This window comes from Rhinoderma darwinii, chromosome 9, assembly GCF_050947455.1.
Source record: "Rhinoderma darwinii isolate aRhiDar2 chromosome 9, aRhiDar2.hap1, whole genome shotgun sequence".
Classification (NCBI taxonomy): Eukaryota; Metazoa; Chordata; class Amphibia; order Anura; family Rhinodermatidae; genus Rhinoderma; species Rhinoderma darwinii.
Window position 1 is genome coordinate 12,564,496 of NC_134695.1, and position 27,941 is coordinate 12,592,436.

Genomic DNA, 27,941 nt, shown 5'->3' on the forward strand with positions numbered 1-27,941 from the left:
TTTTTACAGGCTTCTGATAATCCCTGTCACAGGCACAGCTTAACAGAGACAGAGTGAAGGCAGACCTGGGAGAATTCATTAGGCCCCCGGGCTGCTATGACAACCGTTGGCACCCCACAATCTTGTCGTGGGGGGCTGATGAGCTGTTGAAGTTACGTCATGGTGCGTTAAGGGTTAAAGATGTTACAGAAAGACAATTAATACATGAGGTGATACAGTTAGGTCCAGAATTATTTGGACAGTGGCACAATTTTCATGATTTGGGCTCTTCTGCCACCACATTGGATTTGAAATGAAACAACTGAGATGCAATTGAAGTGTAGACTTTCAAGTTTAATTCAAGGGATTGAACAAAAATATCCTGTGAAACGTTTAGGAATTGCAACCATTTTTCTACACAGCCTCCTCATTTCAGGGGCTCAAAAGTAATTGGACAAATTAATATTACCATAAATAAAATGTTTTTTTAAAATACTTTGTAGAGAATCCTTTGCAGGCAATGACTGCCTGAAGTTTGGAACCCATGGACATCACCAAACGCTGGGTTTCCTCCTTTGTGATACTTTGCCATGCCTTTACTGCAGCTGTCTTCAGTTGTTTCTTGTTTGTGGGTCTTTCTGCCCTAAGTTTTGTCTTAAGCAAGTGAAATGCAGCTCGATCGGGTTGAGATCTGGTGATTGACTTGGCCATTGCAGAATATTCCACTTCTTTGCCTTAAAAAAACTCCTGGGTTGCTTTCACAGTATGTTTGTAATGGCAGGAAGGAGGTGAAGGGAAAGTGAGCCCTAATCTACCCACCGCCCTGTCCCTGCCTACTTGCAACGACCCGCCCTAGGCGACGAGGTACAACTGGGCGGCGGTCCCTACGCTGGCTAAGTGCACAGGAAGACAAACAGGGAACACGCAAGGGAAGGGGCAGTAGCCACGGAACGCCACGAGGAAACGGGGCGGCGAACGAACAGTCAGGACCAGGACGAAGTGAGTACACCCGAGCGGGCACGGAGACAGAAGCAAGCCAGGGGCAAAGCAAAGCAGGTCAAGCAGAACTGCAGCAAGGCAGAAGCACGGCAGAAGCAGGCTGGAGCAAAGCAGCAGTGGGGCCAGGAATCCAAAAGAATTACAAGCACTGAGGGAGAGCACAGGGCAGGTAATAAAGGGCAGGGGGCGGAGCTAACTCCGACAGACCAGGCCGCGATAGGCTCTCCCACTCCTGAGCCTGCCACCCTGGTTGGTGGGAGATGGTGTCAGTCGAACAGGTCTGGCCTCAGGTGTGGATTGATTAATCCCAGGAGTATAGCTAGATGAAGTACCTGGCAGATCCCTAACAGTACTCCCCCTTTTATGAGGGGCCACCGGACCCTTACTAAGGGGACCCGGTTTAGTGGGGAAGAGGAGGTGGAACCTCCTGATCAATACCCCAGCGTGAACATCACGGGCAGGTACCCAAGTCCTCTCCTCCGGCCCGTATCCTCTCCAATGGACCAGGTACTGGAGGGAGCCCTGGACCATCCTACTGTCCATAATCTTGGCCACCTCGAATTCCACCCCCTCAGGGGTGAGAACGGGAACAGGAGGTATCCTCGAGGGGGACCAGGACGGGGAGCAGCGTTTAAGGAGGGAGGCATGGAAGACGTCATGTATGCGAAAGGATGGGGGGAGCTCCAGACGGAAGGATACAGGGTTGAGGACTTCAATGATCTTATAAGGTCCAATAAATCGGGGAGCAAACTTCCTGGACGGGACCTTAAGGCGCAAGTTCCTGGACGACAACCAGACCAAATCCCCGACGACAAACCGGGGGTTAGCAGAACGTCTACTATCCGCCTGAATCTTTTGTGCGCTCTGGGACGCCTCTAGGTTCTTCTGAACCTGGGCCCAGACAGTGCACAGTTCCCGATGAACCTCCTCTACCTCAGGATTATTGGAACAACCAGGGGAGACGGAGGAGAACCTTGGGTTAAACCCGAAATTACAGAAAAACGGGGAGACCCCTGACGAGTTACTGACCCGGTTATTCAGGGAAAATTCAGCAAGGGGAAGGAATGAGACCCAATCGAATTGACAGTCAGAGATGAAGCACCTTAAATATTGTTCCAGGGATTGGTTGGTCCTTTCCGTTTGGCCATTAGTTTCGGGATGGAAGGCGGAGGAGAAGGACAGATCAATCTCCAACTTTTTACAAAAAGCTCTCCAAAATAAGGAAACAAATTGTACCCCTCTGTCAGAAACGATATTGACTGGGGCCCCATGGAGACGCAGGATGTGTTTCACAAACAAAGAAGCTAACGTCTTGGCGTTAGGTAGCTTCTTAAGGGGCACAAAGTGGCACATCTTGCTGAAGCGGTCGACTACCACCCACACCACCGACTTGCCCTGAGATGGAGGCAAATCGGTGATAAAATCCATGGAGATATGGGTCCAAGGTCTCTGGGGAATGGGCAAGGAACGTAGTAGGCCCGCAGGTCGGGACCTAGGGGTTTTGGACCTAGCGCAAACCTCACAAGCGGCGACGTAAGCCCTAACATCTTTAGGCAACCCAGGCCACCAATAGTTTCTGGTAATGAGGTGTTTGGTGCCCAAGATGCCAGGATGACCAGATAGAGCGGAGTCATGGTTTTCCCTGAGTACCCTCAGCCGGTATTGCAGGGGAACAAACAGTTTGTCCCCAGGGACGTTCCCGGGAGCTGCACCCTGATCAGCCGCGATATCAGAAGCTAAATCAGAATCCGTGGCAGAGACGATTATACCAGGGGGTAAAATACAAGCAGGATCCTTCTCGGAAGGAGGATTGGCCATGAAACTACGTGACAGAGCGTCAGCCTTAATATTCTTGGACCCAGCCCTATAGGTAACCAAGAAATTAAATCTGGTAAAGAATAGTGCCCACCGAGCTTGTCTAGGATTAAGCCTCCGGGCCGATTCTAGGAAAACCAGATTCTTGTGATCCGTAAGGACCGTTACCTGGTGTCTGGCCCCCTCCAGGAAGTGCCGCCACTCCTCAAAAGCCCATTTAATGGCTAGAAGTTCGCGGTTGCCAATATCATAGTTACTCTCCGTGGGCGAAAACTTCCTAGAGAAGTAAGCACAGGGGCGGAGATGGGTGAGGGAGCTGGTACCCTGGGACAAGACGGCCCCCACTCCCACCTCGGAAGCGTCAACCTCCACAATAAATGGCTCCTCTTGGTTGGGCTGAATCAGCACGGGGGCCGAGATAAAGCACTTCTTGAGAGTCTCAAAGGCCTGGACGGCCTCAGGGGGCCAATGGAGGACATCGGCACCCTTGCGGGTAAGGTCCGTAAGAGGCTTAGCGACGACCGAGAAGTTGGCAATAAATCTCCTGTAATAGTTGGCGAACCCTAAAAAACACTGTAACGCCTTAAGGGAGGCAGGTTGGACCCATTCCGCCACAGCTTGAACCTTGGCAGGGTCCATGCGGAATTCATGAGGAGTGAGGATTTGCCCTAAAAATGGTATCTCCTGTACCCCAAAGACACATTTTTCAGTCTTAGCAAACAGATTATTCTCCCGAAGGACCTGGAGCACCTTCCTGACATGCTCCACGTGGGAGGACCAGTCCTTGGAAAACACCAGTATGTCATCAAGGTACACAACAAGAAAATTACCCAGGTACTCTCTCAGGATTTCATTAATAAAATTCTGGAAGACAGCAGGGGCATTACACAACCCAAAGGGCATGACCAGGTATTCGAAATGACCCTCGGGTGTGTTGAACGCAGTTTTCCACTCATCCCCCTCTTTGATGCGGATAAGGTTATATGCCCCCCGTAGATCGAACTTAGAAAACCATTGGGCTCCCTGAACCTGATTAAAAAGATCCGGAATCAAAGGAAGTGGGTACTGGTTCCTTACGGTGACCTTATTCAGGTTACGATAATCAATGCACGGCCTAAGACCACCATCCTTCTTCCCCACGAAGAAGAAGCCAGCACCTACAGGAGAAGTCGAGGGGCGAATGAAACCCTTGGCCAGGCATTCTTGGATATACACCCTCATCGCTTCACGTTCAGGACATGAAAGATTAAATATCCTACCCTTAGGAAGCTTGGCACCAGGCACCAAATCGATAGCGCAATCGTAATCTCTATGGGGGGGCAACACCTCGGAGGCCTCCTTAGAAAACACATCGGCGAAGTCCTGAACAAACTCAGGAAGCGTGTTTACCTCCTCCCGGGGAGAAATAGAGTTAACAGAAAGACATGACATAAGACATTCATTACCCCATTTGGTGAGATCCCCAGTATTCCAATCAAATGTGGGATTATGCAATTGCAACCAGGGAAGGCCTAAAACCAGATCAGACGATAATCCCTGCATCACCAGTACAGAGCACTGCTCCAAATGCATGGAGCCAACCAGGAGTTCAAAAACAGGAGTATGCTGAGTAAAATAACCATTAGCAAGGGGGGTTGAGTCGATTCCTACCGACAGACCGGCTTGTAATTATGTAATGGCAGGAAGGAGGTGAAGGGAAAGTGAGCCCTAATCTACCCACCGCCCTGTCCCTGCCTACTTGCAACGACCCGCCCTAGGCGACGAGGTACAACTGGGCGGCGGTCCCTACGCTGGCTAAGTGCACAGGAAGACAAACAGGGAACACGCAAGGGAAGGGGCAGTAGCCACGGAACGCCACGAGGAAACGGGGCGGCGAACGAACAGTCAGGACCAGGACGAAGTGAGTACACCCGAGCGGGCACGGAGACAGAAGCAAGCCAGGGGCAAAGCAAAGCAGGTCAAGCAGAACTGCAGCAAGGCAGAAGCACGGCAGAAGCAGGCTGGAGCAAAGCAGCAGTGGGGCCAGGAATCCAAAAGAATTACAAGCACTGAGGGAGAGCACAGGGCAGGTAATAAAGGGCAGGGGGCGGAGCTAACTCCGACAGACCAGGCCGCGATAGGCTCTCCCACTCCTGAGCCTGCCACCCTGGTTGGTGGGAGATGGTGTCAGTCGAACAGGTCTGGCCTCAGGTGTGGATTGATTAATCCCAGGAGTATAGCTAGATGAAGTACCTGGCAGATCCCTAACAATGTTTTGGGTCATTGTCCATCTGTACTGTGAGGCAACGTCCAATCAACCTTGCTGCATTTGGTTGAATCTGAGCAGAAAGTAAATCCCATCATTCTGGTACAGGTTGATCTTAGTTTCATCTGTCCAAAGAACGCTGTTCCAGAACTGGGCTGGCTTCTTTACATGTTGTTTGGCAAAGTCTAATCTGGCCTTTCTATTTTTAGGCTGATTAATGGTTTGCACCTTGTGGTGAACCCTCTGTATTTGCTCTGATGAAGTCTTCTCTTTATAGACTTAGTGTCATGATGCGGGGTGTGGACCCACTGGGCCGTACCGCGTAGCGGGGATGGCAGCTGGCCAAACCGGAAGGTACACAGTTCAATGGTTCAGCGAGAGTACCTCAGGCAATCGTAGGCAGTGGCGAGGCGGACACGTCCAGAACCAGGCGGTGGGAAGTAGTTCGGTGAGGCGTAGCAGGGTAGCGTAGACTGTAGCACAGCACGGTAGGTAGCGCAGCACGGCAATAGCACTAGGTAGAACGGAAACAGGATACGGGATACGGAATACAGGAGCAAGGTACACTGGGAGGCTGGAAGACACTGGGAGACCATAAGCAAGACGAACAACGGGAAAACTAACAACGCTCTGGCAAAGGGCAAGAGGGCAGAGCCCTTTTTATAGCCCAGGGCATCCTGGGCCAGATTGCAGTTTTTGCAAAACGCGCGCACTGGCCCTTTAAGGCCGTGCATGCGCGGGCGCGCGTACGCGCTGGAGACACTCGGAACCCGGAAGAGAGTGCCGGCGCCTGACTGAGGGACGACGCTGCAGGCAGGTAAGCTGTCCATGGCCACGGCCGTCGGGGTTAACGACCGATCGACGGGCCGTGGCCATAGACGTTACAGTATCCCCCCTCTTACGCCCCCTCTTCTTGGGACCAGAGCGAGAGAGAAACTTCCTCACAAGGACAGGGGCATCGATGTTCTCCTCTGGCTCCCAAGACCTCTCTTCTGGGCCGAACCCCCTCCAGTCCACCAAATAAAATGTCCTTCCTCCCACCTTCTTGGTAGCCAGAATCTCCTTTACCTCGAAAGTCCCAGATGGGCCGCCAGGAACCACTGTGGGACTAGGAGTCCTGGAGTAGCGGTTCAGGACCACCGGTTTTAGCAGGGAGACGTGAAAGGAGTTAGGAATCCTGAGAGTGGGGGGGAGCCGCAGCTTGTAGGATACCGGGTTAATTTGTAGCAGGACTTCAAAGGGACCAAGGAACCTCGGGGCAAATTTGCATGACGGCACCTTCAGCCGGATATTCCTAGAAGACAGCCAGACTTTAGTCCCTGGCAGGAACTGCGGGAGAACCCGTCTTCTTGTATCTGCCTTTCTCTTCATGCGGTCCACCGCCAAGAGGATAGAAGATCAGGTCTGTTGCCATATCTGTAGAAAGTCCCTGAAGGTGGAGGCGGCTGCAGGCACCTGGGACATTGTAGAAACAGGAAGAGGTATACGAGGATGTTGGCCGTAGACGATGAAAAATGGACTTGATGTGGTCGACTCACTGGTCTGGTTGTTATAGGAGAACTCTGCCCACGGGAGCAACTGCACCCAATCATCATGGCGCCTGGACACAAAGTGACGTAGGTAGTTCTCCATAATCTGGTTAACTCTCTCGACTTGCCCGTTGGACTGGGGATGATAGGCCGAAGAGAAGTCCAATTTCACACCAAGGAGCCCGCAGAGTGCTCTCCAAAACTTCGAAGTGAACTGGACACCTCTGTCCGAGACAATATGCAGGGGCAATCCGTGCAGACGGAAGATGTGCTGTATGAAGAGGTCAGCCAACCGCGTAGCAGACGGCAGAGCGGTCAATGGGATGAAGTGAGCCATCTTGGAAAATCGATCCACCACCACCCAGATCACACTGCAACTCGCAGAAGGAGGAAGATCCGTGACGAAGTCCATAGCGATATGTTGCCACGGGGCAACGGGCACAGGCAGTGGTTGGAGCAGGCACGCAGGTCTGGAGTCAGCAACTTTATTTGCTGCACAGACTGTGCAAGAGGAGACAAAGTCCATGACATCTTTGGGCAGCGTGGGCCACCAGAACTGACGGGTGATTAAATCTTGGGTCTTACGAGCACCCGCGTGACCTGCCAGCTTAGAGTTGTGACCCCAGCGAAGAATTCTTCCTCGGTCAACAAGACGCACAAAAGTCCTACCCGGAGGTATGTCTCTGACTTGCAGGGGATTCACAGAGAAGATACAGGATGGGTCAATGATATTCTGTGGAGATTCAATGGCGTCCTCGGTTTCGAAAGATCTAGACAAGGCATCGGCCCTCACATTCTTGTCGGCGGGACGGTAGTGGAGTTCGAACCGGAACCGAGCAAAGAACAACGACCACCTGGCTTGACGAGGATTCAACTGCTGGGCCGTCTGTATGTAGATCAAATTCTTGTGATCCGTGAAGATCAGGATAGGGTGAACCGCGCCTTCCAGTAGGTGTCTCCACTCCTGCAGAGCCAGTTTGATGGCCAGTAACTCCCAGTCCCCAATCGAGTAGTTACGCTCTGCGGGAGAAAACAGCTTGGAATAGTAGCCGCATACCACAGCCTTGCCTTTCGGTCTTTTCTGGAACAACAGTGCACCAGCACCCACCGAGGAAGCGTCCACCTCTAACGAAAACTGTAAGGATACGTCCGGATGGTGCAGAATGGAGGCGGATGTGAAGGTTTTCTTTAAGGATTCAAATTCGGCTTCAGCCTCCGGGGTCCACATCTTGGCATTCATACCTTTCTTAGTGAAGGTGGAGATAGGTGCTGTCAAAGATGAGAAGTTGGGGATGAAGAGTCGGTAGAAGTTGGCGAATCCTAGAAAGCGTTGGATGGCCCTTAAGCCTTGGGGGCGTGGCCACTCCAGGACGGCCTTTACCTTCTGGGGATCCATCTTGAGACCCTGATCTGAGATAATATAGCCCAGGAAGGATAGAGACTTCTTCTCGAACACACACTTCTCCAATTTGGCGTAAAGTCGATTCTCTCTTAGACGGAGCAACACCTGGCGGACATGACTTTGATGAGTTACTGGGTCTGGGGAAAAAATCAGAATGTCATCGAGATACACCACAACACAAACATACAGGAGATCACGAAAAATGTAATTGACAAATTCTTGGTATACTGCGGGAGCGTTACACAGGCCGAAGGGCATGACTAAGTATTCGTAATGCCCATCACGAGTATTAAAGGCAGTCTTCCACTCGTCACCTCGACGAATCCGGATCAGATTATAGGCCCCCCGCAGGTCCAGTTTAGAAAAAAAATTTGCCCCCAGTATGCGATCAAACAGTTCAGAAATTAAAGGCAGAGGATACCTGTTCTTCACCGTGATCTGGTAAGGAGAGAGGATACACTCTACCAAGAGGAGGAGACGATTCCGGAACCAGGTCAATTGGGCAGTCATATGCCCGGTGTGGCGGCAAGGTCTCAGCCTCCTTTTTATTGAAGACATCGCGAACATGGAGAAACAGAGGGGCAAACCTGCCAACGACTGAAGAGGAGCGGGCTGTGGCGACTGGATGTGACTCAGACAGCAGTCAAGACACTTCGGGCCCCACTGGAGAACCTCTCCAGAGTTCCAATCCAGGACGGGGGCGTGCAGACGAAGCCAAGGCAACCCCAGCAGGACGGGGTTGACGGCCTTGGACAGGACGAACAGAGAGATGATCTCAGCATGAAGGGCTCCCTCTTGGAGTTTCAACGGCTTGGTTACGGACACAACTGGGTCTGGTAATGGCAGTCCATCCACCGAGGCAACGATCAGCGGCCTTTCAAGCGGGATAGTGGGCAACTGTAGGAGATCCACAAGATCCTGGCAGATGAAGTTGGCTGCAGAGCCGGAGTCCAGATATGCGGAGACCTGATGAGACCTCTCGCCAGCAATAATGGTTACAGGGATAAATAGTTTGGAGGAGAGTTCTGGCTTCAATGTGTTGACGCCCAGGGTTGTCTCTCCAACCAAGCCTAGGCGCTGGGGTTTTTTGGCTTGTGAGGGCACAGACGCACGACGTGGCCAGCGAGGCCGCAATATAAGCACAGTCCAGAGGTGCGCCTGCGCTGTTTCTCCTGGACCGATAATTTTAGTCGGTCAACTTGCATCGGAACCTCGGGCAAAGCGATAGAAGCAGGCAAGAGGGGTTGCTGAAAGTTGGGCGCCAGTCTAGGACGCTGGCGCTCCTGACGAACCTCATGGGATCTCTCCCTCAGCCTTATGTCAACCCGAGTGGCAAGCAGACGTTACACTTAGATACTGATACACCTACTTCCAGGAGAGTGTTTTTCACTTGGGTAGATGTTGTGAAGGGGTTTTTGTTTACCATGGAAAGGATTCTGCAATAATCCACCACTGTTCTCTTCCATGGACGTCCAGGCCTTCTGGAGATCACGTGATCACCAGTGCGCTCTTGTTTTTTCTTTTCAAGAATGTACGAAACTGTTGATTTGGCTGCTCCTAACATTTGTGCCATATCTCTGATGGATTTCTTCATTTTTTTCAGCCTAATGATGGTGTGTTTCACTTGCATTGAAAGCTCCGTAGACCTCATGTTGTGGGTTCACAGCAACAGCTTCCAAATGCACATTCCACACCTGGATTTAACTCAAGACCTTTTACCTGCTTAATTGATGATGGATTATAAATGAGGGAATAGCCCATGCAGCCCATTAAATAGCTTTTGAGATAATTGTCCAATTACCTTTGGTCCCTTGAAAAAGAGGCAGCTACATATTAAAGAGCTGAAATTCCTGAACCCTTCCTCAAATTAGGATGTGAATACCCTCAAATTAAAGTGGAGAGTCTGCATTTTAAGGCCATACCGATTATATAACTGTATATTCAATATGTTTTGGTAAACAGCTGAATTGTCAAAACTTGTGTCACTGTCCAAGTAATTCTGGACCTAATTCTATATATTTATCATTAAGTTAAGCCGGGGCAATAAAACTGAGGTTATAGGGGTGATGACTTAAAGGGGTTTTACACAGGATGAGTATCGGGCAGACGAGCGTTGCCAATAATTGCCCAGTGTAAAAAGGGCAGCGATCAGCAGATGGTCGTATCGTTTTAAAAAAGTAAAAAGTAAAATATTATGATTCTTGGCAGCACATCTCCCTGTGTAAACAGGGAGACGCACTGCCGACGTCATAATAATGTATGGGGATGAGCGATCGAAGTAATGACCGCTCGTCCCCATACATAGCTCTGTGTGACAGGAGCAAGCGAGCGCCGTTCAACGATGTTTCGTTGATCAACGCTCGCTGCATCGGCCGAGTGTTGGACGATGTAAATGGCTCTTTAGGAGTTAAGGGATCTGGAGTCAGTCTGATGGGGAATGTGACGTGCGTCCACGTAATGGCTCACAAATCCAGGAGTTAGATTGAGTCCTTGTTTCAATGACTGGAATGTGATCATTAGCTTGATTTTCCAATTTTTTTTCTCTTAGTCGTTCTTAAAATGACCCTTCAGTATGAGGACTTCTAAATCTGCCAAACCGTGGTCTGGTCCAGAGAAGTGTTTTCCCACGGGTGTATCCAGCTCCTGTTTTATTGTATGTCTGTGAAGATTCATCCTGGTTTGTAGTTTTTGTATTGTTTCTCCAATGTAGATTCCTTTATCTGTGCACCTTGTACATAGAATCATGTATACTACATTGGAGGATGTACAGGAGAACGTGCCAGTGATTTTATAGTCCTACTGCGTGTTTGGTATGTGGATGGTGTTTGATGACAAGATGTTGGTACAGGTCTTGCATTTTCTACTGTTGCAAGGAAAAGTGCCAGTCTCTGATGGTGATGAGAAGGCACATCTGACCAGGAGATTCCTGAGGTTTGGTGGGTGTTTGTATGCAAGGAGAGGTAAATCCAGGAATATTTCCTTCAGATTATTGTCTTTATTAAATACGGGTTGGAGATCAGCAGCGATTTTGCTCAAGATGTTCATTTGGGGGTTGCATATGACCACTAGGGGCACCCTTCTGTTGTTTTCCTTCTCGTTGTACTCTAGAAAATAGCTCCTTTGAAATCTTGTGGCTCTGTAGATCTGATTATCTATAACCCGTGGATGATATCCCTGTTGTAAGAATGTATTCCTCAGTGATAGCAGGTGTTGTTTTCTGTCTGCACTGTCTGAACAGATCCGTATGTACCGCAGAGCCTGGCTGTAGATGATGGGTTTCTTTATGTGTCTCGGATGAAAGCTGTTCCATCTCAGAAATGCTGGACGGCCTGTAGGTTTATCGTAGATTGTGGTTTGTATGGTATGATTGAGCCCGGACCTTTAGGAGGGATCCGCATAGGATTTCAATCATCTCTGCGGTTTTCTCCTTAAAAGGTTAAATTTCAGGCGGGAAAAGCTTTCCTGCTGGTGCTGGGCAGAATTTGTATTTTGCCCAGCAATTGTCTGTCATTGGACTTTAAGTTCTGGCCCATGTGACATGGCAACACTGGGAGAATTTACCTTTACCCAGTAACTGGCATGGGATTGGGAGAAGGGCAGAGGTTAGCTGACCTTTAGGGAAATAAAAGGGAGGAATATGCTGTGGCCTGGTCAGACCTTCATATTTTCTTGAATAGGAAGAAGGACGCTGCTTCCACCCTTCCTCACCATTTATTTAGGATAATTTAAATGTATTTCAATTTTCATGTAATTCTTGTCACGGCTTTTATTGGAAGGGGGTAATGTCGCTTAGTACTTTGAGCGGACAGCGTGTTGAGCTTATGGCTAAGTCTTGTTTAAAGAGGCTCTGTCATCACATTATAAGTGCCCTATCTCCTACATAAGGAGATTGGCGCTATAATGTCGGTGACAGCAGTGCTTTTTATTTAAAAAAGAACGATCTATTTTTACCACTTTATTAGCAATTTTAGATTTATGCTAATGAGTTGCTTAATGCCCAAGTGGGCATATTTTTACTTTAGACCAAGTGGGCGTTGTACAGGCGAGTGTATGACGCTGACCAATCAGTGTCATGCACTCCTCTCCATTCATTTCTTCAGCTCATAGGGATCCTGCTAGATCCTTATGTGCTGTCTTATGGTATGTGCACACGGCAGCGTCCGTTATGGCTGACATCACGGAGCTGTTTTCAGGAGAAAACAGCTTTGTAATTTCAGACGTAACGGCAAGTGCAGGCGCTTTTCGCTGCATCCATTACGGACGTAATTGGAGCTGTTTTTCCATGGAGTCAATGAAAAACGGCTCCAATTACGTCTCAAGAAGTGACAGGCACTTCTTTGACGTGGGCGTCTTTTTTACGTGCCGTCTTTTGACAGCGGCGCGTAAAAAAAATGACCGTCGGCACAGAACATCATAAAGCCCATTCAAATGAATGGGCAGATGTTTGCCGATGCTTTGGTGCCGAATTACGTCCGTAAATAGGGTGTGTGAACCCAGCCTTATACTAACACATTAACAATACTGAAGTGTTTAGATAGTGAATAGACATTCCACGGGATGTCTATTCACAATCTCTGCACTTCGTTACCGTTTCTATGGTAGTTACAGCAGAGGAAGCGTGATCTCGTTGTAACCTGTCATTTACAGCGAGATCTCGCGAGATCACGCTTCCTCTGCTGTAACTACTACAGACAGAGTAACGAAGTGCAGGGATTGTGAATAGACATCCCGTGGAATGTCTATTCACTGTCTAAACACTTCAGTATTGTTAATGTGTTAGTATAAGACAGCACATAAGGATCTAGCAGGATCCATATGCGCTGAGTAAATGAATCGAGAGGAGTGTATGACGCTGATTGGTCAGCGTCATACACTCCCCTGTACAACGCCCACTTGGTCTAAAGTAAAAATACGCCCACTTGGGCATTAAGCAACTCATTAGCATAAATCTAAAATCACTAATAAAGTGGTGAAAACAGATTGTTTTTTTAAATAAAAAGCACTGCTGTCACCTACATTATAGCGCCGATCTCCTTATGTAGGAGATAGGGCACTTATAATGTGGTGACAGAGCCTCTTTAATATTATTAAATGGTTATTTATGTTTTATTGAAAGTTTATTAAAAGATTATTTGGTAACCTTTAATAAAGCCCGTGGCCAAAATAATTTTTACTCCACCAACCAGTCTGTTTCCCTTGTCGTTTTTTTAGATTTAGTTATGATTTGTAATCCCATTGTTTCTCATTTATATGGTCAAGTCCAGGAAATGTATTTGAAATTTTGAGTAGTTGAGAGTGAGTCTGTTGGTAGGATGGAACTTGTTAAAGTTTTTATAGAAAGAAAGCAGTTCATATTCAGAGCCTGTCCAGATTATCAGCAGGTCATCAATGTACCGGAAATATGCTAGAGGTTTAGTAGCGCAGGTTGATAAAAACTCCTCCTCTAGTTTAGCCATGAACAGGTTAGCATATTATGGTGACATTTTGCTACACATAGCGCTTCCCATAAACTGCAGATATATGTCTTTGTCAAATAATTGTGATGAAGTATGAACCTGATGAGTTGTAGGGCTGGCTCTATCACTAGAATGTTCTTCTGAAGAAGGGGTTGGCATACATCTACGTCATCTTCATGGGGGATATTAGAGTACACAGACTCCACGTCCATGGTTGCCAATATTGTTCCCTCTGGTAGTGGACCGAGTTTGCAGAGGATGTCTGGGGTGTCCTGGACATAACTGGGTGTCCGTCTCACCAAGGGTTTAAGAAGATTTTCCACCCAGCCAGAAATATTCTCAGTGTTATGGAAATGCAAGTGGAGCGACAATTCAAGGCTGCTGGAGTCTGCCGGGAGAGAGCGTGCACATAAACCCGCAACCTCAAACCCGTAACCAATCTGATCGACAGTGTCTAAAGCGACTCTAAGGTATTCACCAGGGTCGACCACAAGGTGGAATGGACTTTGCTGCTTAGAACCCAGGTTGTTTTAACAGAGGATAGTTTTGGATAAGAGGTGCAATGCAGGCAAACTTGAGCTGGAAACAAGACAGCCAATAGGTTAACTAAAAGTCCAGAAACGGAGTAGAGGTAATCAGACAAGCCACAGTCAAAATCAGCCGGGAGCGGATAAACAGAATCGGTAAGCAGGAGGTTAACGAGAGACAAGCCAAGGTCAGTATACACAAGGTCCAGAAAACAGAAGTGCAGGATCAGTCAGAAGCTTGATCAGAAACCAGGAGATAGGAAAATTCACGCGCAAAGACAGGTGGGAAAAGACAGGTATAAATACAACACCACAGCTTATTGGCAGAAGGTCAGACAAGAGAGATAGGCTCAAGGTAAAAGAAGAACCACCCAGAAGCTAGAAAGGTGGTCATAGCGACCTTAAGGGAACAGGTGTTTTCCTAACAGTACCCCCCCTACAAGGGCCCTCCGGACCCTTAAACCTTGGCCTAGGTTTCAAAGGAAACTTTAAGTGAAACATTTTAACCAAACGACTGGCGAGTACTGAATGGGCAGGAATAGAAGTACATTCTTTTGGCCAAGACTCCTTGAAGTATACCAAGTATTGTAGAGTATCCCTGACCCTTTTAGAATCCACAATTCTCTGAACCTCAAACTCCATATCTTCTTCTACCTGAACTGGAGGAGGAGGTTTCTTGAGTGGACCAGATGATGGAAAATAATTTTTTAAGAGAGATTTGTGAAATACATCATGAATCCTAAAGGATGCAGGAAGAGCAAGACGAAACGACACAAGGTTAATTATTTAAACAATTTGAAACCAAGGATTCAAGGATTGCTTGAACCTTAGCGGAGTCCATTTGAAAATCATGAGGAGACAGCACATATCCTAAGAAATACATTTCCTGAACTCCAAAAATAAATTTTTCAAATTTCGCGTAACAATTTTCCCTCAGTATTTGAAGGACGGACCTTAAATGTTGGACATGAGGGGACCAATCGGAAGAAAGTACAAAATTCCTGAAAATATCATTAAGCAAGTTTTGAAAAACTGCTGGAGTATTACTTAAACCAAAAGGCATGACTAAATACTCATAATGGCCATCTGGAGTATTAAATGGTGCCTTCCACTCATCCCCTTTTCGAATACAAACCAAATTGTAGGCCCCGCGTAAATCCAATTTAGAGAACCACCTGGCTCCTGAGATCTGATTAAACAGGTCTGGGATGAGTGGAAGAGGATATTGATTCTTAACAGTAATTTTATTCAATTCAGGATAGTCGATACAGGGTCTTAAACTGCCATCTTTTTTTTTCAACAAAGGAAAAAATTGCTTCTACTGGAGAAGTAGATGACCCTTACGGAGATTGTCTTTTATATAATATTTCATGGCCTGTCTTTCCGGAGCAGAAAGATTATAAATCCGACCCTTGGGCAGCTTAGCATTAGGAAGAAGTATGATAGTACATTCGTAAGGTCTATGAAGAGGGAGAGATTCAGAACCAACTACAGAAAAGACATCCTCATAATCTTGAATACACTCAGGCAATGATAGTGTGATGCAAGCGATATTAGTAGTAGACAAAGACATGCAAGAATCATAACATTTAGTACTCCACTTAATTAAATCTGCTTTCACCTTATCAATAACTGGATTATGTGTCTGCAACGATGGGATACCCAATACTATTTTGGAGGGCAAATTTTCTAAAATAAAGAAAGAGATTTGTTCAGTATTCAAAGTACGCACTTTCAATGGAACAGGCAGAGTAGGGAACTTGACTGACCCCTCAGCGAGTGGAGTACTATCAATAGCGGAAACCTTGACTGGGATACTCAACCCTACGAACAGCGCTGTTCCCTTTTGAAGAGGTGTAATATTGGTTCCTTAGTGTCGCATGGCAAGGAGGCAAACACTGTATAAAGATGAAAGTTCTTTAATAAAATAAATGGATGCAAGCGACGCGCTCCGGAGCCGGACCAGCTCCTTCCTCAGGCAGTATCACAGAGATAGAAGAACTATGCAGAAGGTACAAACATTTATACAGAAAATAACGGGGAAAAGACAATGACTGTGAGGAAAGGTCAAACTGTCAGTATCTGTTGCATAATTGTGGTACAACATGTGGGGTAGATGAAAATATATATAATGACTAAAGTGTAGAAGTACCATTACGTGGAATTACTGAGAATATTAATTAGAAATTATATTGAACGTTTCAGAGAGCGGCTGCATGCCATTCTCCTGGTATTGCCAGTGAAGGGATTTGCCAGTTAGCTTGGTTACATGCTGGAACGGAGCTAGATTCATTCACTGAAAATGTGAGTGTCACAGAGGGGATGAATATTCGGGAGGGGGAAAGTACTTTTAAAAAAGAGGGGACGGTGGAGCACGGATTGATATAAGAATCCGAGAACGGTTCCAAGAGGCTCGTCGGGAGGGAAGACTCGCTAGCCCGGTTCCTACTTTGCTGCAACCCCTGCTGTCCTCAGATGCTAATCCCCCAAATGAGTCTGTGAGGACGGACCAGTTTAAGCTGTCTACCCAGGAGAGGCAACGCAGAGCCTAGGGTTGGTGGGAGAGACAATCCTGGGTCAAGAAGGACTTTTGTCTAAATTGTCCATTCCCGAGACCATAGTGTCCGGCGAAAAAACGCATCGGGTCTCTTCTTATCTAGACTCTGGATACGCTGCTAATTTAATTCGAAGAGACCTGGTGGATCTTCTCCAGTTGCTCACAACCCCTCTGGAGAGGCCTTTGATGGTTGCATTGGTGAATGTACTACCTCTGCCAGACCCGGTTGTAGCTGTGACCAAGCCACTGAGACTCCAAGTGGGAGCCCTCCATTCCGAGCTCCTCTCGTTCTTTGTCCCGGCTAAAGCCATCAACCCTGTGCTGCTGGGCCTGCCCTGGCTCTACATGCCCCAGTCCTGGACTGGAATTCTGGAGAGGTTCTCCAGTGGGGTCCCAAATGTCTCAACCGCTCCCTGGTACAGATCCATCCAGCCCAGCCTCCTCTGCCTGTTGGGATTGCCTTGTCATTATTCTACGTTCTCGGATGTCTTCAGCAAGAAGGAGGCGGAGATGCTGCCTCCACACTAGGCGTATGACAGTCCTATCTAGCTGATACCTGGTGCATCCATTACCCATGGTAGGGTGTATCGTCTCTCCTTGCCAGAGACTCAGTCCATGTCCGCAATGTCCATGTTAAGGAGAACTTGGAGAGGGGCTTCATATGGAAGTCTTCTTCCCCGGCAGAAGCCGGGTTCTTCTTCGTCAAGAAAAAGGATGGTTCCCTGCGCCCCTGCATCTACTACCGGCGTCTCAAGCAGATCACGGTAAAAAATAGATTTCCGTTGCCATTGATTTCTGAACTGTTTGATCGCATACGAGGAGCCAAACATGACGAATGGAAGACAGCATTTAACACCCGTGACGGACACTATGAATATCTAGTAATGCCCTTCGGCCTGTGTAACGCTCCCGCGGTCTTCCAAAAGTTCGTTAATGACATCTTCCGTGACCTCCTTTATGTTTGTGTTGTGGTCTATCTTGATTTTCTCTCCAGATCCAATGACTCATCAGAGACATGTTCGTCAAGTTTTGCTGCGACTAAGGAAGAATCGCCTGTACGCCAAGTTGGAGCAGTGCGTGTTTGAGAGAAATGCTCTACCCTTCCTGAGCTACATCATCTCTGATCAAGGCCTCAAGATGGATCCTGAGAAGGTAAAGGCCGTCCTGGAATGGCCACGCCCTCAAGGCTCGAGGTCCATACAGCGTTTCCTGGGATTCCCAAATTTCTACAGACAGTTCATTCCAAACTTCTCCTCACTGACATCTCCCATCTCTACCCTCGCCCCTACCCTCTAAAGGCACGAACGTCAAGGTGTGGACTCCAGAAGCAGAATCCGCATTTAATAGCCTGATGAGTGCCTTCACGTCAGCCTCCATCGTCCATCATCAAGATGTATCTCGACAGTGCACTCCTGTTCCAGAGAGGTTCCAAGGGCAAGACAATGGTATGTGGCTATTACTCTAAACTCTTTTCTTCCACAGAACGCAACTACTTGATTGGGGATCGGGAGATACTGGCCATGAAATTGGCCCTGGAGGAGTGGAGACATCTGCTAGAGGGTGCAGTTCATCCCATCTTGATATTCACTGACCACAAGAACCTCACTTATCTCCAGACGGCCCAACGGCTGAACCCTCGTCAAGCCAGGTGGTCGCTCTTCTTTGCCCGGTTCCAGTTTGAGCTCCACTACCATCCGGCCGACAAGAATGTGAGGGCCGATGCCTTGTCCAGGTCGTTCGAGACAGAGGACACCATGGAGTCTCCACAAAGTATTATTGACCCGTCCTGCATTGCCATGGCCGGCCTTAGCTACGTGCGACACGTGCGGTCGCACAGGGCACCGACCGCCATGCTGTAAGGGGGGCGCCAACGGGTGAATTTATCCCGCTCTGCGGCTACTGCTCAGGGTGCCAGTGGGTCAGATGTCACTCACTGACCCCACTACTGGCTTCCCCGCGCCGCGACTACCGCTCTCGCGCTCCCCCTCCTCGTCTTTCGTCTTGAGTGATGATCAGGCGTGATGACATCACTCAGGACGCAAGACAGGGAGGATACTATCTTACCATGCGTTCCTGGTCTGGCTATTTCCACAGTGCTCCGCTCCAGCAGCATCAGCGGGCACAGAACACTGTAAGAAGCCCAGCAGGTCAGTCAGACTGTGGGCTTTGGTTGTATGGGGGCACTGATGGGGGTCCAAAAATGGCAAATGTGCAGAGGATTCAGTGCCACCTTGGTGCCCATTTGCCAGTTATTGCCCCTTTAGTGTCCTGTGATTCCTCCATAGTTTTTTGGGTTTCGATTTTACAGCTTTCATCGTGCGGTAAAAACGACAACTTAACTTTATTCTGCGGCTCAATACGATTATGTTGGTACCAAATTTATATAGGTTATTTATATATTTTACTACTTTTACAAAGAAAACTATTTGTTAAAAAAAAAACAGTTGTTTCACCACATTCTGAGAGACATAACTTTTTTTATATTTTTGTCTAAGCGGTGTGAGGGCTTATTTTTTGCGGGACGCGCTGTACCTTTTATTGGTACAATATTTTGGTACATGCAACTTTTTGATAATTTTTTATTACATTTTTTTAGAGCTAATGTGAACAAAAAAAATCGATTTTGGTTATTTTACGGCCTTCACAGTGTGAGTTAAATAAGAAGTAATAAAAAGTACCAACATTGCCCATGTGGACAGCAGTTTTAATATTTTTTTCTGTTATACAAAAGATATGCTTTGAGTAAACGGAGTAAGGGCCAGTTCACACGTTCCGTAAATACTGCGTATTTTCCGCAACGGAATTCGAAATACAGTAACAGCAAAGTGGATGAGATAAAGCAAATCTCATCCACACGCTGCGTAAACACTGAGCGGAAAAAACGTATTTGTTGTGGGTAAATTCCGCAACAAATAGCAGTTGTTGCGTTTTTTGCGGCGGGTTCGCAGCGATCCCCCTGCAAAAAACGCCACTCAGAAAACACACAATATATTATACTTACCTAGGAATCTGTGTTTTATCCTCCTGGGATGACGCTTCATCTCATGTGACGTCCACTGCAGCCAATCACAGGCTGTAGCGGCGGTCAGATGGCTGAAACGTACCTCCAACCTTAATTTATCAATAGGTCCAAATGTCTGTGCTGATGAATTTTACAATATACGTATGAAGGGGTTGAAGCTCTGGTTTTCTTATACAAAGCAACAATCACCTATTTAAATAAAAAAATATATAAATGATAGTACACCTTTCATATCCCATTAAAACTAAGACACCCAGACACCTAATGGAAAATGGAATGAAATGTTCTTTAATAAAATTAATATTTTAGAAGGTCCCGGACTGGTTCCAGACATTGCCATCATAGTAATTTAGTCCCCCAGGCTATGGTAAAATGATTCAGGGAGGTACTACAAAACATGTGGAAAAAGGATCCATTGATTATAGATGAGTTTTTGAAAGGGTATGAACATCTGGTACTTTACCAATTGTTACATGTCATATAATGCATTGTGTATGATGTTATGTTTACATCATACACTGGAAGTATATATGTTTTATTCAGTACTTACCTAACTACAATATACAGTATTTCTTTTTAGTGGACTCCTTTCTTTCTTTCTTTCTTTCTTTCTTTCTTTCTTTCTTTCTTTCTTTCTTTCTTTCTTTCTTTCTTTCTTTCTTTCTTTCTTTCTTTCTTTCTTTCTTTCTTTCTTTCTTTCTTTCTTTCTTTCTTTCTTTCTTTCTTTCTTTCTTTCTTTCTTTCTTTCTTTCTTTCTTTCTTTCTTTCTGGACCTGGAGCTAATATCACAAAAATACTTCCATCTAGATGGGTAGTGCATGGTGATGGGTCAATCTAGCAGTCGGATTGAACTACAGCACCAATGACATGCAAAGTTCAAAATGACTGCCCTGTTGGCCTGATTGTCTTTTGAGATAACAGTTTTAGCTCGCCAGCACAATACTACTAGTAATATAGCGCTGCATTTAGACAGGAAATTTTGTTTTTCTAGATTATATAAATTTTGAATTATTATTATGATTATTATTATTATATAAACAAATAAAGGTATGCAATACATTACAAGAAAGCAGGGAATAATAGGGGATACATTATAGTGCATGACAACAATGTCAGGAAAAGTGGCATTGAAAGTGTAAATAATAAAATCCATTGAATTAAAAACATCCTGTACTTTTTATCATATAAAGCCAGGTCCCGATCCTGAACCCCCGGCAATAAGCTGATATTGGGAGGAGAATTTAAAGTACCTAGAAGGGCATATGGTCAGGGTTGTCTTATTGAGACACCACTTTACATGGGAAGATTATGATTAAATGTGTTCATACCTTACTGTAACTTGTCCTGTATAAATGCACCTTAAAGGGATTTCTTCACATAGGTAAGTTATGGCATATTCCTATTGTATGAACTCATTTGGTGATCAGTGGGGCTCTGCAACTGTCCTAAACAGACTGAAAAACTGCTGACAAATTTCAGTTTATTTCAGTTTTTTTCAATCCATTACCCTTCAACCTCAATGAAAAGGGCCTGTTCACATCTGAGTTGGAGGCTCATCTAGGGGCCTCTGTCACAGATCTGAATTACCGCTATTATTTCAGGTGAAATCACGGACACCCCGACAGAAAGCTGATGGAACACATTGAAGTCAATAGGTTCCATTGGGCGCCGGCATCCGTGATGCAACAAAACCGTTGCATCTGGTATTCTCTTGTTCTGCTCCTCTGACGGAGCAAAACAGCGGAATGGCCCGACACACATGTGAACAGGGCCTTAGCCTATGTTCACAGTGCCATTAGAGGCTGTACTATAAAACTTGTTGGGAAGAAAAATGCTGCATGCAGCACTAATTTTTCTGTCAAAACGATAAATAACATAGCGGAACGCGGCAGAACCGATTGAAAGTCAATTTGGTCAGTTGGGCGCATTTATATCCGTGGTATGACAAATCCGGCAATGCATCATGGCTTTCATGAGAAACTGAAACCTCAACTCAAGTGTGAACAGAGCCTGCTGATGATGGATCGTAAAAATCTGGTTATGACTGAATTGATAAAGACTGATGACTTGGACATCAGTTTGATTCACATAGAAATTAATGGGATCTTTTGACTGATCCATCATAAATATACTGCAAATAACTTTAGCTTCTTCATCATACATAACCTTACTAAGGAATAATTAATCACAAGGGAAAATGAAAATTAACTCACTCTTTGGCATTACAGCAGGTGAAAGATGCTTTGGGTTCTGGAGCTGATATTGCACCAAATGGCACCAATGCTACAACAAACTGGGACATCGGGAGTTGCTTTTTCTTTGCAGGAACGGTCATCACTACAATCGGTAACTGTCTTTTTAATTCAATTATGTCCTTTTATTATAAACACAGAAGTATACATAGATTTACAAATCTAAGAGGGCAACAAAACTGGGTATATGTATTGTAGGTGTAATATATTGGAGATCATATAATCACGGGGTCACCAAGCAAAGATTTATATGGCAGAAACTTTTACTATTTGGCTTTTCATAATTCTACATTGACAAGTGTATTGTCAGCTCGTTCAATTTCTCATATTTAAAATAATGACATGACACCGTGAATGGATTAACTAGGCCACAGCAGCCACTTATTAACTAAATAAAATAAGAGAAAACCAATTAACCCACTAACTAACAATAAGTGGCATAACAACACAGCATATAAAACATTTTCCATAATCATAATCTCTGACAACGTATTTTAATGCAAGATTAGGGGTGTCCTAACAGCCATCAAATCTGGCACTAATCTGCCAACACCACCACTTTAGATTATCACTGGTTTAGGGGTACCAACATTCCAACCAATGGGACAAAGCCCAAGAAGGACCAGACCTCCATACTATTAAACAAGACCATAATTTATTACTCACTTTGAAACTCCCCGCCGCCAGTGCTTCCATGACTGTTCTCATTACACTTCATCCAAACTCAACTCCAAAGAAACCAGTAGTTTTCTATATATATATAAAAAAATAAAATATATATATATATATATATATATATATATATATATATATATGTGTGTGTGTGTATTTTTGAGACTATAAGACACACCTGACTATAAGACGCACCCAGGTTTTAGACAACAAAAAATAGGAAAAAATTTCATATTTTACTACTTTTACAAAGAAAAAACTATAGGTTAAAAAAATCATTTGTTCGGTTTCACCACATTCTGAGAGCTATAACTTTTATATTTCTGTATCTTTGAGCGGTGTGAGGGCTTATTTTTTGCGGGACGAGCTGTAGTTTTTATTACAACCATTTTTTGGTACATACGGTTTTTTGATCACTTTTTATTTCATTCTTTTTAGCGCTATGGTGACCAAAAAACAACGATTCTGGGGTTTTAATGGCTTTTTTTTACGTCGTTCACCGTGTGAGTCAAATAATTCTATATTGTAATAGTTTCGGACTTTTACGGACGCAGCGATAACAATTTTTTTAATTTTTTTTATTTTTACATTGGGAAAAAATGGGAAAAGTGTTTTTTTTTTAACTTTTAATATTTTTTACACTCCTGAAAATGTATCAAATTTTTTTTTTTACAAATTTTATTAGTTCCCCCAGGGGACTTGAATCATTAGATCGCTGGTACATTACACTGCAATACATGGATGAGTTACCGAAACTCGACCATGTACACTGTTTTCGTCGCTACCAAGTTCCGGAAAAAGCGTAGCTCACGGTGCTACGCTGTTTCCGCAACTCCCCTTCACTTCTATGGGAGTTACGGAAATAGCATATCTCAGCGAGCACTCGGCTGTTTCCATAACTCCCGACCACCTAGTACGGGGCTTAGGGGGCCCACGTTCTAGAGATGGGTGCGGGTTCCAGAGGTGGGACCCGTATCTATCTGACATTTATGACATATACTGTGGATATGTCATAAATGTCCTTCACGGGAAGACCCCTATAAATGCCGCGGTCGCTATTAACCACGGCATTTAACTAGTTAAACGTTAGAGCAGCGTGTGAGCTGTAAAACACAGCTGACACCTGCAGTGTATGGAGCGGGTGAGACAACTCCGCTCCAAACAACATCCCCTCCCAACTCCATGATGTGCCGTCACATCATGGATCGGGAAGGAGTTAAGTAAGAAGCGGTCAGGGGGCCTGGCGCAGCCGGATCCCTTGACTGTTGAATATAAGACGCAGGGACTTTTTAGCAAGATTTACTCTTGCTAAAAACTGCGTCTTACATGTGTGTATATATACATATATATATACAGTGAAGGAAATAAGTATTTGATCCCTTGCTTATTTTGTAAGTTTGCCCATTGTCAAAGTCATGAACAGTCTAGAATTTTTAGGCTAGGTTAATTTTACCAGTGAGAGATAGATTATATAAAAAAACAACTGAAAATCACATAGTCAAAATTATATATATTTATTTGCATGATGATTCTGAGAGTAATTGGGAGAAGGTGATGTGAGACTAAAATTGAGCTCTTTGGCATTAACTCAACTCGCCGTGTTTGGAGGAAGAGAAATGCTGCCTATGACCCAAAGAACACCGTCCCCACTGTCAAGCATGGAGGTGGAAACATTATGTTTTGGGGGTGTTTCTCTGCTAAGGGCACAGGACTACTTCACCGCATCAATGGGAGAATGGATGGAGCCATGTACCGTCAAATCCTGAGTGACAACCTCCTTCCCTCCACCAGGACATTAAAAATGGCTCGTGGCTGGGTCTTCCAGCACGACAATGACCCGAAACATACAGCCAAGGCAACAAAGGAGTGGCTCAAAAAGAAGCACATTAAGGTCATGGAGTGGCCTAGCCAGTCTCCAGACCTTAATCCCATCGAAAACTTATGGAGGGAGCTGAAGATCTGAGTTGCCAAGCGACAGCCTAGAAATCGTAATGATTTACAGATGATCTGCAAAGAGGAGTGGGCCAAAATTCCATCTAACATGTGTGCAAACCTCATCATCAACTACAAAAAACGTCTGACTGCTGTGCTTGCCAACAAGGGTTTTGCCACCAAGTATTAAGTCTTGTTTGCCAAAGGGATCAAATACTTATTTCTCTGTGCACAATGCAAATAAATATATATAATTTTGACAATGTGATTTTCTGGTTTTTTTTAAAATATCATTTATCTCTCACTGGTAAAATTAACCTAGCCTAAAAATTCTAGACTGTTCATGTCTTTGACAGTGGGAAAACTTACAAAATCAGCAAGGGATCAAATACTTATTTCCTTCACTGTATATATATATATATATATATATGTATATATATATATACATAGTCAAGTCACATTATTAGAACCACCCATGAAGGAACTGATGTGTCGTGGGTTGGCTTAGTGTGAATATAAGCTCTCCGATAGGCTGTCTGAACACATATCACTCGTTGTTGCCATGGGCAAAAGGGGCGATTTATCAGAGTTGCAAAAAGGGATGATTAGTGGCATTCGAGCCAAGGGTTGCAGTATTTCTCAAACAGTGCAGTTTGTGAACTGTTCGCGTGTTGCTGTGGTGAAAGTGTATAGTGAGTGGACAAATGTCACCATTGGGAATAACCGACGTGGAAACTGCGGAGCACCACGTGCCATTGATGTGAGAGGTGAACGTCGGCTACGATGGTGCGCGTGTGCCGAACGATACGCTACAGTGGAGCAGCTCACCGTAAAAATCAACCAGGTGGCTACCAGAAGTGTGTCTAAAACAACAGTTCAGCAAACCCTACTGCTTATAGGGCTCCGAAGCAGATGGATGGTCACTGTTCCTATGCTAACAAAGGTGCATCGTGAAAAAAGGCTTTTCTGATGAGTCACCTTTTCTGCTTCATCGAATGGATGTACATTGGCGAGTTAGATGAGAAACATCAGAGTACAAACTCCCTGCAACCATTGCTGGAAGAACACAAGCTGGTGGTGGCAGCGTTATTCAGGCAAGACAATGCGACATGTCACATGGCTAGAAATGTCCAAAAGTGGTTGGAAGAGCAAGACCAAGACTTACTCGACTGATATATGTGTGTGTGTGTGTGTGTGTGTGTGTGTGTGTATATATACAGTGGATATAAAAAGTCTACAATAATGTGGTTGCATAAGGGCATGGCCACACGTAGCGGATTTCTTCTGTAACTGTCCGCATCGATGCCGCACAGAATCTGCGTTGCAGATTCTGTTGCGGATCTGCCCAAAATGGGCAATAAATTGATGCGGACTTGCCGCTGCGTATTGAGGTGAAAGTACTTCCCTTCTCTCTATCAGTGCAGGATAGAGAGTAGGGACAGCACTTTCCCTAGTAAAAGTAAAAGAATTTCATACTTACCGGCCGTTGTCTTGGTGACGCGTCCCTCTTTCGGCATCCAGCCCGACCTCCCTGGATGACGCGGCAGTCCATGTGACCGCTGCAGCCTGTGATTGCCTGCAGCCGTCACTTAGACTGGAACGTCATCCTGGGAAACCGGACTGGAGGAAAAAGCAGGGAGTTCTTGGTAAGTATGAACTTCTATTTTTTTTACAGGTTGCTGTATATTGTGATCGGTAGTTACTGTCCAGGGTGCTGAAACAGTTACTGCCGATCGCTTAACTCTTTCAGCACCCTGGACAGTGACTATTTACTGACGTCGCCTAGCAACGCTCCCGTAATTACGGGTGCACACATGTAGTCACCCGTAATTATGGGTGCACACACATAGTCACCCGTAATTATGGGTGCACACACGTAGTCACCCGTAATTATGGGTGCACACACGTAGTCACCCATAATTACGGGAGCCCCATTGACTTCCTCAGTGTGGCTGTAGACCTAGAAATACACATAGGTCCAGCCAGAATGAAGAAATGTCATGTTAAAAAACCAATACGCTCCGCAGCACACATAACATGTACATTACATCTGCGGACTTCATTGCGGAACTTAGAATCTCCATTGAAGTCAATGGAGAAATTCCGCAATGATTCCACCACACGTCCGCAACAACCATTGTATGCTGCGGACACCAAATTCCGCACTGCAGCCTATGCTCCGCAGCAGAATTGTCCGCAACGTGCAAACGAACCCAACCACAAAGCTGTGGAAGGCAATGGAGAAACGGGTCCGCTGCGGAGTGTCCGCAGCGGAATTCCAGAGCAATTCCGCTACGTGTGGCCATGCCCTTAGTGTGAACACCCTCTTATAATTGGGGATGTGGTTGTGTTCAGAATTATTATAAGGGAACCTGTCACCAGCATTTCACCTATTAAATCAGCAATACCTGGTGGTAGTGGGTGAAAAATCATTTCTATATAACCTATAATTGTCTTCTTAGTTGGCTCTGTAGCTTTAGTATTCAGTTTTTTAGTGTTCCACACCGTATGTTAATGAGCATAAAAGAGTCAAATCTTCGTTTGAAAAGAGACATATCTTCATTCCTCAAGTCTTTCCGAGTTTACCCTGTCCCCTTACTTTTGATTGACAGCTCCTCGCCTTTCCCCACCACACAAAATCACGCATTTTTGCATTGATGTCCTATTCTGGTGTGTGCGCACAAAGGGACACTGGATTATTACCATAAAAAGCGTGAAATGTTTGCAGACCGTTATTTACAGTCGGGGGAGGAGTTTAGGAGACGGGATAACGGCAATGAACTTTTGATAGCAATGGCCAGTGAGGGATAAGTAAAGTTTAATAGGTGAAATGCTGGTGACAGGTTACCCTTAATGAATGTGGCATTCTTTCTGAACTCCATATTTTTCAATGTATTTACGCCAGAAAGCAGGCACAAATACATTGAGAAATCTGCCTCATTGTGTCTGGGTGTGATCTGGGGAGCTATGTGTAGGAATCCAGCAGAAGAACACAGGCAGAGACAAAAACTAGTGCTCACAAAACTTATTTACACATGTAGGGTTTATGATATCACTGGATTTTATGTTCAGAAAAAAGGTAACCGTGTAGCGTAGAATATATTTAATAAAATAATTTTTGTTTTATTAGTTCTCATTAAACTGTATTCTTCTTACTTCCTGATATGCCACAGGATTTGGTAACAACGCTCCTAAAACAGAAGGTGGACGGATCTTCTGTATTTTCTATGCACTTTTTGGCATTCCTCTTTTCGGTATCCTGTTGGCTGGAGTGGGCGACCATTTGGGATCAGCTCTCCGTAAAGGCATCGGGAAGGTGGAAATTATATTTTTGGTAAGGTCACGTATCTCCTATACTATATATACTCTGTATCTAACTAAGAATGTTTCCTTCCACTTACAGTAAACAGAGATCATAAACATTAAAGGAGTATTCCCATCTTAGACATTTATGCCATATACACAGAATATGCCAAAAATGTCTGCTAGATGTGGATCACACTTTTTCGGCCCACACTTATGTCTAGAATGGGGGTCCACGGATCCCACGCTGA

General features: G+C 45.5%; 1 protein-coding gene across 3 annotated transcripts in view; it reads left to right on the forward strand.

Moving 5' to 3' along the window:
- The window catches only part of KCNK4 (potassium two pore domain channel subfamily K member 4), a 130,742-nt gene that overhangs the window by 44,492 nt on the left and 58,309 nt on the right, over nucleotides 1–27,941 (forward strand). For all 3 annotated transcript variants that reach the window (XM_075836849.1, XM_075836846.1, XM_075836847.1), the window contains exons 3-4: nucleotides 21,760–21,877; nucleotides 27,561–27,721. In XM_075836849.1, the coding sequence (XP_075692964.1) occupies nucleotides 21,760–21,877; nucleotides 27,561–27,721 (279 nt within the window). The remainder of the gene's footprint in view (nucleotides 1–21,759; nucleotides 21,878–27,560; nucleotides 27,722–27,941) is intronic.